The 14,851-nt window shown below is 37.6% G+C and overlaps 1 protein-coding gene across 1 annotated transcript; it reads right to left on the bottom strand.

Moving 5' to 3' along the window:
- Positions 1-1,366: 1,366 nt before the first annotated feature.
- LOC103423423 (oxysterol-binding protein-related protein 3A) lies at positions 1,367-6,400 on the bottom strand. The gene is made up of 10 exons (XM_008361495.4): positions 6,004-6,400; positions 5,450-5,543; positions 4,432-4,548; positions 4,262-4,334; positions 4,037-4,155; positions 3,720-3,841; positions 3,446-3,622; positions 2,719-2,863; positions 2,180-2,358; positions 1,367-1,895 (listed from the first exon to the last, which is right to left on the bottom strand). Exons 1-10 carry the CDS (start codon positions 6,105-6,107, stop codon positions 1,649-1,651), a joined length of 1,377 nt encoding a protein of 458 aa, XP_008359717.1. The 5' UTR covers positions 6,108-6,400; the 3' UTR covers positions 1,367-1,648.
- Between the last annotated feature and the right edge of the window lie 8,451 nt (positions 6,401-14,851).

Genomic DNA, 14,851 nt, shown 5'->3' with positions numbered 1-14,851 from the left:
AGAAAATGGGTAATAATTCAACAAATACATGGATTGAGTTATGAGAGCTAAACTCTTATTGTCAATATCTTCGTTTTTTTTTTTAATTAAATTGTGCTTTCGTTTCTGATTTCACGTTTGGGTTGTGGATTGATCATTATGATTATCCAATGTGAATTTTGCTGTACTTTTTGAATAATACTTTTGAAACTATTGATAATGCCTGCACTTCGGCCTTACAATTATCAATATGCGATTAATGTGGTTGTCAATATATCGTGAAAACACTTAACTGCATTTTTTTTAAAAGCAAGAAGAAGAATGACTGGTTATATGAAAGTTCCACGAAACCCAATGCCCACATACAAAAATTTGAGTGTGCATCAATGCATGTATGATATATATTGTTGAATTTAATTGTTAAATGTGCGTTAAAGAATTTAACAGAAAGAGAGTAGCGGGTGAATATGAACAAATTAAAATGTTTTTATAGAAAATGTTTTTTAAACGACCGAAAGCATTTTTATAGAAAATAATTCTGGATTTCAAAAACACTTCAAGTGTTTTTTCATAATTCACTTACATTTTTATTAATGATTGAGTTTAAAAACACTTTCAGACGAGCCTAATTAAGCCGCGAATCCACATTATATTTTGCAATAGAATGAGGTCCAAGCTCACAACTTAAGGCAAAGAACAAGAGGATAAGGGGAGGCCAAATTTTTTGTGGTGAGAGAGAGAGAGTGGATAAGGGAGGACCAAGTGAAAGCAAAACTCTGAAAAGGTCTTTTGAGAAAGAACGAAGTCACAGGAAGGACAAAGAAACTGAAAGAGAAAGAAAGCATGGCCACCCGCTTTCTCAACTCTTTTTCCATCAGACATCTCAAAAGACAAAACCCTAATCTTTCTCTGAACAAACGGCTCCATCGCCATGAACTTTGGAAGCAGCTCGCTGTCTTACACGTGTCATGGCAGGAAAAGCCTATCCATCCATGTGTATAAGAAGAAAAAATGTGTACAGAAATCATTTTCCGTCTTACCAAGCGAAGATCCTCTAATCACATCGGTTCATCATACATCGTAAGATCAAAAATCATTGTAAATTTTTTTTATTTAAAATTGAATATAAACAATACCTAACAAAAATCGACTGCACGATATACAATGAACAGATGTGATTGGAAAATCCCCAGATCCTCCCAAAGAGGATCCGGCGATAATCCACTCTCTCCCGTCTTATATAACCATCATCAGGAAACTGACTTGCGAAAAGGCAAAACACCACCCATGCAGCAGCCAATGATCTTCATATAGTCACACACCTACCTACATTTAAGGTGGTGAGCTAAAATGCTCCCACCAGACAATGCTACTTGATTTCAAGAAATTCAGGCAAACAAGAAGTCAGGCTTCACTTTTTTAACTTCTATTCATAAATAAACGATCGCGAGAGATACACCACAACACAGCAATATCATAGTCGGAAAAGCCTGTGGGTCTTATAGTTCCATCGTCATGATACTAACTCCGAATGGGAGCGAGCAGAGGTAAGAATAACAAATACAACAACAACAAAGCTTTTTCCCACTAAGTGGGGTCGGCTAGAGGTAAGAATAACAAATAAGAAGAAAAAAAATATTATACAGGCAAAACAATCACACGATACACCTTAAGCAGCAGCCAAATCCTCATATTGCCAGGGGTTGAACTCTATTGATTTGATGTCAATCGCTTCGACGCTGTCTGAGTTGTCTATTGCAGCCCGGTGTTCGGTGTACTTCCCATTATAACGGTACACTTCCATGTTATCCCATGTTGTCTTGAAGACTTCATCTGTTTTGTCAAACCACCTTGGAGTAAACTCGTGTCCTTTTTCCAGTCGATTTTTCTTCTCAGCTCTCTGCCTCTCCTCCAGACTGGTCAAAGAGCAGGTAGATGTATTTAAGATGTCAGTTTCCTCATTCGGGTTAGTGTTACTAAATCGATGTAAAATTGTACAGTCAAAACAAGCATCAAGCTTGCTGTGGATATCCGTAATCCCTTCAGTACTGTATTTTGTGAGTGTGCGTGAGTGTGTGTGTGTGTGTGTGTGTGTGTGTGTGTGAGAGTGAGAGAGAGAGAGAGAGAGAGAGAGTGAGTGTGTGTGTGTGTGTGTGTGAGAGAGAGAGAGAGAGAGAGAGAATTAAAGATAGATCGAGACCTGCTCTTCTCAAAACCGGCTTTGGATAGGTCACCCTGCTCCAGTGCGTATCTATCAGGACGCAAGCGAGAATCTGATGCCAACAACTTCTTAGGGGCACTGTCAAAGCTGTTTATTTTGTGTGCAAAATGTGTGTACTGGAAACTGTCATTCTGTGGAACATCAGCCACTCTCCAAACCTGTAATGGAGGTATACAATAATTTCTTAGGATAACTTCCTGAACTGAAAAAATAGAATAATTTCCTAGCATTTCCTTTGTCCTATCGGAAACGAACCGAAGCTTTATAAATAGCTAACGTATGTTCTCTAAAATGGCATCAAAACCATTAGGAGCACCTATGAACTGTAAATATTTATTCGTTTCTACAACTTCATACATGAACTGGACACCAGACATATAAAGGACAAATATAGCTTTCAATTCCTTTAGGAGTCAGTGCATGCAATTCCTCTTTACAAGCACAGTACAGAAGCTCACTACAGGTTTTCCTAAATAAGATTCAACAAGCTGCAATGTGTAGCTGGTAAGAAACTAAACCTCTTTCAGTTCAGTGCCAGGAAGTGGTTCCCCTTCTGCGTCGCAGGGTTGATAACTCATTGACTCATTCCATTTTCCGGTCATCAATATTTTAGGTTCCTCGGCAGAACTATAAACATATCCATCTACTTCATAGCGACCAGATCTGCAACCAAAAATTTCCTTCAGACAGAAGTGTGAAACTAACATAGAGCATGCACTAGTTGATAACTAATAATTAAAATCCTTGAACCCAAACCAAGTCTTCATCCCAAAAGACTGGGCTTAGTTACATGTCTTTTTCAAATCAGTTTGGTCCTCAATCCTTGGAATTTTCCCCTGCCACTCAATTTTGTCTAAAATCGTAGCGTTAGCAGATTTTTGTTTCTTATCATGGCATCATGTGAATAGTGCGACTTACCAGTCATGCTCTATAAGTAATCGTATGGTGCATGAATTTGAATAACACAATCATGACCAAAGGAAGAACGAAGTTATACATGGTGTTTAAGGAAAATAGTTATATATAACTGTTCACATTTGGAGTAGGTACCTAACATGACAATATCAAGGTAGACTCGCAATTTTAGAATAACGTCTTTTTAATAGAAGGCTATAAGGTTATCCTTTGACCTGGAACTTTGACTGTATGGCCAAAATACCCTCTCGCAAGATGTTACCCAATAAGCTTTCATATGATGCAAACAATGTTACAAGTGATGAGCACTACAATAGAAAGATGTCATACCCAAACCAACCGCATGGTTGAAAATACAGCACAACTTTGTCCCCCGTGGTCAAATTGGTCAGAACCATATCTCCTGGTGAATCGATCCATGTTCGTCCAAAAATTAAGTTGTTAACTTTTGTTGGAGGGGGTGCCAATTCAAATTCTACACCATCTCTTTTGAGGGTCAAATGCGTCCTGCATTGAAAAACATTTAAAGGTTGTATAAGTTATTACTAAAGATTATGCTCACTATGCAATTTCAGCTCCACGGAGAAAGATCATATGGGTTTACCTTCCGACTGGATAGATATCAACTGAGTTCCCCAAAAACTTGGTTTTCACCTTTGAAGTTATGTCATAAATAAAGTGCTCATTCTCAGCATGAGCAGCACTCATAGGAGGGTGATGACTGACCTGGGAGGAATAAGAGAAGAATATAAGTTTAATAAAATACAAATTGCAGCAACAATTATATGATCACAGTAAGCCTTCAAGTACAAACCAAACAATATGAGATTCATTTACAAAATACACTCCTTTATTTCCATGCCTAAGCATCATAAATCTCAAGTAAACATAGAATTGATAGTTTTGGTGCTTAGAACACACCTGTTCTGATAAAAATGTAACGCCCCCATGATTAACCATTTCATAAGTCTCACCAAGTATTGGATTGAATGGCTTCCAGGTTCGTTGATAGGCAAAGTAGACAGATATGAAAAATGATGCTGCAAACAGCAATCATAAGTTAGTCACCAAACAGTGCATGCCCAAACAGAGGAGAGTGGAAAACAACTATGTCTACACACGCACACGGAGAGAGAGAATACATACCAACATATACCGATCTCATGTATGGATCCTCACATTCATCTGCAAGATCTAACAGATGGGAGTATTCCATAAGCTGTGACATGATTGGAAAACTGTGAGATTTCCTGGGCAGAACAGTATTGGATTGAACCAAGATTTTCTAGTACCATTTAATTACAGATAACACAAACCTCTGCCATTTTCTGTAGCATAGTCATGGGCTCAAAAATAAGTACTGGAAGGGTCACCAGTGAGGTGACGTCAGAGCCAATATACTTCTGCATTATCTTCCAGTAACTATCCCGATCCTGAAAAAAAAGAAAAAAGGGGAAGAGCTTCTGTAATGAGTATGCATGAACGCATTTGAAAGAATTATTTTATAGGTTTTTTCACCACCAATACGATCTTACTATAAAAGTAATCTATGGGACACATAGAAGCTGCCATACAATAAAATGACATCTTATGTGCTTTATTGTTGCTCTGATTGAATTACTAGACTTGGAAAGACTAAGCTGGAAACTTTTCAAGGCCATAAAAGGTGATTTCCAAAGAGAGAATACAGCAAAATGGTTTTGATGCTGAAGGAAAAAAAAATAATATGAAACAGGCTAAGTAAAAAATGGTGATAAGCCCAGATGAGGGCAGCCTGCTGGTAGATACATTTACAAATCTTTTGAAATACTTTCCAGGTTTAGCGAAGGTTGTGTCCCTTAATTTTATCTAGCCAAAACAAAAACAATCTAATGGTGATAGGCTAACTAATATCTGTGATCATGCTCTGTCCTCGTCATGAGATAAACAATACTAAAATTCCTTTAGTATTAAAATAATTGTATTTCTGCTTAATGCATAGGTGATCTATCATTAGTTTTGGGTATTTCATTTCTTCCGAGAACTTTCCTCTGAGTCACCTAATAAAGAAGAAACTCCACCTTCTCAAATGCAAAACTAGAAATGTCATGATGCATGATTTTAGAGGTGTACTAAATCACCTATGTGATTATTTTTGTACACAGTATGGTCCTCTGTAATAACACTGCTTCAAAGGCCATGAAAGACGAGCTATGAGGGCAGACCATCGTGCTCAAAATGCAAATGTAACATATTCATTGCACCCTTAACACCTATATTAGAACAAACCCAAGACATTAACTTTATGTCTACTATCATATAGAGAAATTGGTATTTGCATGACAAATAGTGTACCTCCTGCTTCCATCTTCCTTTCCTTGCTTCGTCTTCAAGATCTTCATGGCTTCCGTCTGGATTGATAACCTCCAGCCCCTCATAACCCATTATGCTGCACATTGAAACACCAGGGATTGTCATAATCTGAATCTTCAATACATACAAAAACTAGTTTTTGAAAACTAGTTTATCAATACACATCAAAAACTAGTTTCTGAGCTATTGAATCAGAACCGCACGGAGCAACCACATAACATAAAACCTCGATTTGGCAGACATTAGATTCAAAACTAGGCAGAACTACAAGTAATTAAGCACCAAGTACAGCCCAAATCCAGCAAACTAGACACCCAATTTGATCAAAACACTAAAACAAATCAAAAGAAATCCCAAATTAGTAACTAACTGAATCAGATTGGAAGCTCATATTAACAGCTAACACTAACAGAGCTAAAAAGTGACACCAAGAAAGCATAATTCAACAAAAAAAAAAATCCAAATCCCCGTGCCCAAAAACTCCAAACGAATCAAATCAGCTAGAAGATGAAATCAAAAAGGGATTTGACTTATACCCGTTGACGGATTTGGTCATGGCGCTACCCAGATTGGTCAAAGTGGAAGCCATGGAGGCGAAGAAACCTCCGCTTTGCTTCGGATCCTCGGGATTGGAAGCCATCGCCGATGTAAAAACCCTAGATTCTGGTTTGCTCTCACAGCAGCTTCGGGAGAAGAGGAATACAAAGCGAGCGAGCGAGGGAGAGAGAGAGAGAGAAAGAAAGGGGCGAGGTGGAAATGTTGGATTTTCCAAAGATTTTAAATTAAGAGCGGAAACAGCGAGGATTAGTAACGACTCTTGGTGGCGCTACTTGCGTTTGAAGTCAACTTCAACGGAAAGATATTTTCTCCCTTTGAATTTTATTTCAAACTTTTGACGAGTACGCGCATTTTCAATTTTGAAAATTTTACAACGTATCGGTGTATTTGACATTGTTTAGATTATAACAGCCTCAAATTAGTCGTTAAATATTAGTTTATCTTATGGACCAGTATACTGGAAAAAACATTTAATGGTAAATTGTGGTTCATTTGTAATTTGTTATGAACAAATCAACAACTCATTGTGAAAATATTTATGTGGCGATCGACGTATACATACTATTAGTTATTTTAGCTTCGTCAGTCTACTTTCAGTTTGTTAAAAGATATCTTATATTTGATTCACGTGAACATAAATTGTACAAATATAATAAATTAAGTATGAAAATTCAATTTATTATGACTTGTTGCGAATGAATTATTAGCAAGAGATACAAAAGTATAAGTGAATTTGTGGAGGCGACGCGTTTGGGCAAGAGCGTGGGAGGTGGGAAAGAAATCCATAAAGGCGGCTGGCGGAAGCATCAAATCGATCCAGGTCCCAAGTCCCAACACTGGAAAGCCGGCAGCGCAAGCAAAGCAAAGAAAGATTTGTGTATTGACGCGCAAGACACGTGGGCGCAAATTAGAAGAATCGGCTGGGCTCGCGCCCGCGCCCGCGCCCGTTGTCCATTATCATTGAACGTGTTATTAGGCCATGTGGGTAAACAACACAAATTAGATATGTGGAATACTTGTGGTCCTGTTAGATTTTAGATATACAGCAGTGGCGGATCCAGGAAATAATGTTTGTGGGGTCATAGCGCGCGCAGCGCGAAATTTTTTTTTAGCCTCGTTTGGTACTTCGGACTGTACTGACTATTTCAGTCGGATAGGATAAATAGTCGTCGGATAGTACTAACTACATTAGTCGGGCGTTTGGTGCAGTGTCGAATTAATCTGTGCATGGAACAATACTAAATTTTTTTAATAATTTTTAACAAAATAATTGGTGTTAAAATGAAAAAACTCACAATATAAACAAATCATCAATATAATCAAAATAAATATGAATTGAATTTCAATTAAATTAAATATATTATACATATACAAAATATTCAAAATAAATACTCACAATATAAACAAACCATCAACATAATCAAAATAAATATGAATTGGATTTCAATTAAATTAAATATCTCATCTTGCATTCTACATATAAAAAATAATGAAAATAAAAACTCACAATATAAACAAATCATCAATATAATCAAAATAAATATGAATTGAATTTCAATTAAATTAAATATATTCTACATATACAAAATATTCAAAATAAATACTCACAATATAAACAAACCACCAACATAATCAAAATAAATATGAATTAGGGTTGGAGGAGGAGGAGAAAACAAAAGAAATTTGGGGGTTTTAGAAAGAAGGGATTCGGATCTGTGCAAAATAGGGCTGATAGGACACATTGGGTATTTTTTTTTTGTTCAGACCTGCCCAGGACACGCTGGGCATTTGTTTTTTGTTCAGACCTGGGCCAAAACGACGCCGTTTTGCCCGTATGTTTTGAAAAAAAAGAAGCGCGCAGCTTCTTCTTCCTCTTCCTGCAGTGCCGAGCTTCGTTCAGGATTTTTGTCGAACACTTGGCGTGCGACTCCGACCCCGACGACCCCGACGACCCCAGCTCCAAGAGGTCGCGTATGGGAGCTTCAAGGTTGTTTCCATGGTTTTCCAAGGGGTCGTGCGACCCCGACGACCCCACTGTGGATCCGCCCCTGACATACAGTAATATGTTATGACGTCGTGAAGAAAATTAAGATTATGTTATATTAATTGGAAATATAGGGAGTAGTGACACAGAATCACGCTTTGTAGGATTTAAACCTACGACATCGGATTTTAGAGATCTCTCGAGTTGATAAAATAGAGTCAATTTTATTTGGGTAAATTACATAGTAACCTCTCAAGTTTGAGGTCTATTACAACCTCATACAACATCTTTAAAACATTTCACTTTCATGCATCAAGTACTATTTTATTTCAATATAATACATCCGTTAGATTTTCCATCCATTAATCCATTAAATGCTGACGCGGCAGCCAAATGTGTGCCACGTGGCTAAAAAATAATTAAATTTTTTTTTTAAAACCTAAATCTTCTAAATAAATTATAAAATTAAAAAAAAAAACCAAAAACCAAAACCCACTTCGTCTTCCCTCCCTCCCTCCCTCCTCTACACGCCCCACCGCACCCATCTTCTTCCCCATCTTCATCTTCTCCGCAACCCAGAAAAAAAAAAAACACCCCTTAAGTTCGCCTTCCCCCCTCCTCCTCCCCTCTTTTCTCCCCCATCTTCATCTTCTTCCCCCAACCCCTACCTGTAACCTAGAAGAAAAAAAAAAAAAAACTCAGATCCTGTCCGCCATCGTCGAGTTTGTGAGGTGAAAATGGGAGGAATGGGTGTGGATTTAAGGAGTGTGGTATGTAGAGGAGGAAAGAGGGTGGGTGCGGGTGCGCCTGACCCCCTACCTGCAACCTAGAAGAAGAAAAAAATTAAAACAAAACAAAACCCATATCCCATCCACCATCGTCGGGTTCGTGAGGTGAAAATTGGAGGAATGAGTGTGGATTTAAGGAGTGGAGTGTGTAGAGGAGGGAAGAGGGTGGGTGAGGGTGCGCTCGGGAAAGGTGGGGGTGGGCTGGGTTGGGTTGCAGGGGAAAAAGATGAATATGAGGGAAAAGAGAAGAGGATGAGGGGGTGAGGAAGAGGAATGAGGTTTCTGTGAGGTGGGTGGGTTAGGGTGGGGGTGGGGGAAAAAGGATCTGGGTTTGTTCTTGGTGTGGGGGGTTGTGGGGAGATGGGATGGGTTTTAATTTTTTTTTTTTTTGGTTGAGAAAATTCAGGTTAAAAAAAATTAAAATTTTTTTTTTGCCACATGACACACATTTGGCAGCCACGTGGCACAAATGTGGCAGTCATGTCAGCGCTTAACGGATTAATGGATGGAAAATCTAATAGATGTAAATATTGAAATAAAATAGTATTTGAGGTATGAAAGTGAAATGTTTTAAAGATGTTGTATGGGATTGTAATAAACCTCAAACATGAGGGGCTACTATGTAATTTACCCATTTTATTTTGTTACCATGCAATTGGATCACCATGCTTTGTTCTCACCGGCAGGGAATCAAGATGGTAAAATGGGTTGGGTTGGTGGACTAAATGGCTGGCCTAAACAGGGTTTAAAAGACGAAAACGTTGGGCCGGAATATAGCCCGTTCAATCAACTAAGGCCCATTTCTTATCGGCCTTTTTTTAATTTTTTTTGGTTACCTTTTTTATGCAAAGGCCGAACTCTTCGTCCAAAAGAGAGGAGAAAATGTGAGGGCAAACTCATTTGATGAATATACGCACCACCACCACCAAGACAATTTAATGGGAATTCTAGGTATGGACAAGGGGATTCAATATTGAATCGAGGTGTTACAATAAAAGTGAACTCGTATTACGTAAGTTGTTCTCATGGGTATGGATGATTAGTTTGACGATTACATTGCTTTCATATTCCCACTTTTATTAATTTTGCCTTGATTTCAGTCATAACTAACTTCAATGTGGATAATGCTATCCATACACCCATTTTTATTTTTTACACGTCACTCTCACTTTTTGACCGTCAGATCGAACGAATTGAAAAAGCTCACATCATTTTGCCACCAATGGATAATACAGTTATGGGGTTGGTTTGTTTTGGTGACTAATAAAAAACATGATTACTTGTGCTTCCTCTCAAACTTAAACCTCAATTTAAAGCAACCGAGCATTTGTCCTCTTCTTCCCTTTTATTTTTATCAATATTATCTTCCAAAGGTTGGTGATCAGTAAAGTCACCGATTGATACATGTTGCAAATTGTAATTTATCATTGCTGTAAAGTATACTTTTTTGCTTTTTTGTAAAAGCGGTAGATTTATTATTTAAAAAAAAAACACACACACACACACTAAAATTTACAAATGACGAAGTCCAATTGTATAAAAAGCCCAAAAAAAAGTTGTGCCTATAGGGTCTCTACTTAGGCTTACAATTGGCATGGAGATTAAGAATTGATAAATTACTGACAGAATTAAACTCTGTAGTCACAGTTCATCTGGTGTTGTAAGCTGCTGACAATAGTCATCCTTTAGGTCCCTTTGTTTTGGCCTACCGATAATTACTTTTAAGACCTTGGCAATGCAAACTTCGTCATGTCTATAGAGAAAATAATTTTGTAGCGGATAGTTTAGCGACTTATAGTCTTGATTTTGATTTAAGATATTTTATTTTGATACTCGTCCTTCTTGTTCAATTAGTTTTATTCATGAGAATCGACTTGGGATGTTCCCTTCTTGATTTATTATTGGGGTAATGCTAGGGATACGAAATTCCTAAACAAAATTTTGCAAACCAAATTATGTGTATGTTATTAATTAGATTATTGCTTAAGTTTTTATTAGCGTGTTTATTTCATGTTGATGACACATAAAAATTTGATCTTCTTGGCATTATCCTTATTATTTAATAGTTTGTTTGAACGCTTGCTTTTACCCTCATTTTCAGCCAAAAAAAAAACACATTTAGTTGTAAAGCAGATTTGATTAACAAAGTTTTGATTGAAGTATTATTTTGTGGACTATTATTCAAACATGTCAATTTCATTCGTTTTACGTACTGTTCTAAAAGGCGCTAGGCGGCTAGTCACCATCCCAATTAATGCACATGCATTTAAAAATTAAGAAATAGCGCTTAGTGTGACAACTCGTCCCTAAATTTACGTTTTTATTTATTTTAATCAAGGGAATTGACGAAAATACCCTAGAGGCAATGACTTTGACTTGCATTGACCATCGTTTAGAGAAACGTAAGACTTATTCTTTTAGCGTATTTGTGTAGTACCCGTTGGTACGAACACATAGACGAAAGCTGTTTGCGAGTTCAGTTTATATCGGTATAGTTACGAACATTTGAAATTAGTTATTTTAAGTTTAGTGTTAATTAAATTGAACTCCCATCTTGTGGGAGGATGAACCAATGAGTTTTTAGAAAGAAAGGAAGAAATGAGATGGGAGGAAGAAAGCACAGGAGGGAGATGAACGAATTGGGAGAGGGGAGAGGAAGAAACTGCCTAATCAGAAAGAGAAGAAATAAGGGAAAGGAGGAAAAGAGAAAAGGAAGGGGAAAATGGGTCATCCCATGACCCATGCGACCCGAAGAGAATCACGGCTAAATTCGATCATTTTTCTGACAAATCAAAGCAAACCACTACCTAGAAACTACTCCCTAGTCTTCCCTCTTCCATATCCACCTAAAATTTGAAGGAATTTGGGTGTAAATTCATCAAAAAGCAGACGGCGAGGTTAAGGGTTCGTGGTGGTCATCCCTCAAATTCTGAAACAAAACCCTTAAATTACCACCACAAAAATACTCATCTGAAGCTCAGGAACAAAGTCCAAACAAGTTTGGGGGCGTTGGAGTTGCTATGGAGCCGAATTGAGGGCACCCAAAACTAGGGTTTCCGACGGGTTTTTAGCAAAATCGGAGCTCTTCCAGGCCAAATTGGCCATGGCCACAGGTATGAAAGTTACTCTACTCATTGAGATCTTCATTTCTGTAAATTTTGGTAATTTTTGGAAATAATTGAATTTTTCAGCGAGTCGGGGTGGCCGACCGCCACCCGCGGCGGTGCGTGGCCAGGAGACCGTCGATGTCAATTTTAGGTTAAATTAGATGCCTTAAGTTCAGTCTTGGTAATTTTATGACATAGGTTGATGGTTGGAACCTAAATTCTCTACAGTACGTTAATAGGTCATTGTATGAATTGATGATCCAACCGTTGGATCGTCACCAAACTTTAATACATTATAGTACATAATATTTGAGAACCATAGAAACTTACGGATTGGGAATCCGAAGTAAGGAGCTTCCCGAATTGGATTTGTAAGTTCATAAAATAAAATGTTGACCGCCACTTGATTTTAGCAAGTGACGGAGATTCGACCGTTGGATCGTAATGCAACATTTGGACGTTGTTCTAAGAACATAATGTGGATCTTTGGAAGTAACAAATCGAAATTTCGTGATGCAGATCTTCCGGATTGAATTTCGTAGGGATGTGTTTTATATAAATTATGTATTCTATCGGTAAGAACTCTGAGACGTGATTTGATAATTGTTCTAGGCGACGATGGTTCGTGACGTCTCGATATTCGTGCTAGGAAGTCATAGCGAGGACCTCAGGTAAGTGAGTTTTTTCCTTTCTATCGTACATATATATATATATATATATATATATATATATGATTGATAATTCCACAAATGGTTACAAATTGATTATTGCATATAATTACTATGAATGCCTTGAAGTACTAATGCGAACTACAAATGGCTTGATCCCTATTTAGGGTACGTAGGCAGTCTAACGAGACATTAGATGCAGCCATATCATAAATGAGACTAAATAATTGAGACAATAGCCTTATTTGGGAAAATGTGCAATGTGAGGGACATTGGTGGAAAATGTGAGGTTTAATCTTATAACTTAGTGATTGGATGTTGATCATAAATCATTGTGTGAATGATCGAGAAATTGAAGTAAAGAATCGTAAGTATTGATAGTTAGTCAAATTAGTGTTTAGTTGAGCTTGTCGCCGATAATTATTCCCGACAATTAATAGTTCGGGAGTAAGGCATTATAGATTGTGCGTTTTATGCCACATTATTGATATATATATATATAGATATATATATATATATATATATATATATTTGGAAGCACTACGATATGGTTAAGTTTTGGATTGCATCAGGGCATGTCATTAAGTATATTATTGCGCATAATTATTATGAATGCTTTAAAGTACGAAGGTGAACGCATGATGCACATAAAAGCTTAGGTGAGTATATATTGTGAAATGTGGGATGCATGGTTATGATTATATTTTATTTGGAACGATTGAGTGATGGCATGACTATATTTATGTTTTAAGCAACTCAGACATGGTCGTACAGGTTGTATGTAAGTCATACATGCCATATTAGATACATTTACAGCTCATAACCCTGCACCCCGGTGTTTGTGCTCTCGCCCGAGGACAGCGCCTAGCCTTCACGTGATCGTTCACCTCCTGCACCACACGCTCATCTTGGATTTAAGGTAGGTGCCAGCCTGTCGTACATACCACATTAAGTGGTTCCGACTCGTACGTGACTTGCGATACTTCGCACAGCCTTCACGTGATCGTAGCACTTGGGCGTAATTATTTACACCCAGTCTGTCGTACAGACCACAAGTGTAACATCCCACATTGCCCAAGAGAGTGGATCATGTAAGCTTTATATGTATATTTTCATCTCTACCTAGCACGAGACATTTTGGGAGTTCACTGGCTTCGGGTTCCATCATAACTCCGAAGTTAAATGAGTTTGCACGAGAGTAATCCCAGAATGGATGACCTACTAGGAAGTTCTCATGTGAGTTCCCATAAACAAAACCGTGAGGGCGTGGTCGGGGCCCAAAACGGACAATATCATGCTACGGTGGTGTTGAGCCCGGGATGTGATGGGGGCCCGGGCGGGGATGTGACAAGCGCACTCTGGTATTTAGGCACTTTTAGGTTCAAATTTATTCATATTTTTCCACATCATCACACTTTATGGCTTCGTCACCTTCCAAGTGTCGGTCAGCACAACTCGATTCGAAGTCCTTGTGGACATTTCGGGTCGGGGTGTGTCACCTAAACCGCCTAGGCACCAACCTAGGTTGTGACTTAATTAGACAGAAAATAGATAACTTTCATTTTGCATTTTATTTGTTTCAATAAATTGTAAGAGACTTGTTGAATACTTAAATGAACACACATTATATGCTCGTTACCCATGTTTTCAATATGTTCTAATACTTCATAATATATATGTCATTCTATTTTGTAGTTTATGATGAAATTACATATATTTTAAGTATAAACAGACATTTATTTACACGAAATATAGTAGATTTATTTAAATTTGCATAGTCTGCCTAGGCACTAGACCCTAACCCGCCGTCCAACTAGCGCTTAGTGTCTTTTAAAACCTTGGTTTTGTGCATCTAATTCACAAGATAACTTGAATCTCTAATCTCGTGAATGATGAGTTTTTATTGATTTAAACCTCTCCACTCCTTTGTGTGAATATATCATTGTATACAAAAAAAAATTGCTAGAAATCTAAAATAAGGCAGCTCCACGCACGTCGCAGTACTCTTTATGCACATAAGTGTTGGAAAAATTAGGGTCTAATTGCTATATTAAATCACATGGAAAATTAAGAAATAATTCATGCAATTATATATCAAAATTAATGCATGCACATGAGTAACCAATGTTAAATGAACATGACATAATGGATTAGAAAAACTTGAAAATTCAGTCGAGGCAAGTGTTAGACAATTTGTCCTTAAGACAAATTTACGCCCCACTACGGTGCTTATAGTTAATTGGTGCATGTCTCCCACGATACAATGACCACGTCCTTGT

The sequence above is a fragment of the Malus domestica genome, chromosome 12, assembly GCF_042453785.1.
Source record: "Malus domestica chromosome 12, GDT2T_hap1".
Lineage (NCBI taxonomy): Eukaryota > Viridiplantae > Streptophyta > Magnoliopsida > Rosales > Rosaceae > Malus > Malus domestica.
The sequence above is the reverse complement of the archived record's forward strand: the minus strand, read 5'-3'. Positions and strand labels throughout refer to the sequence as shown.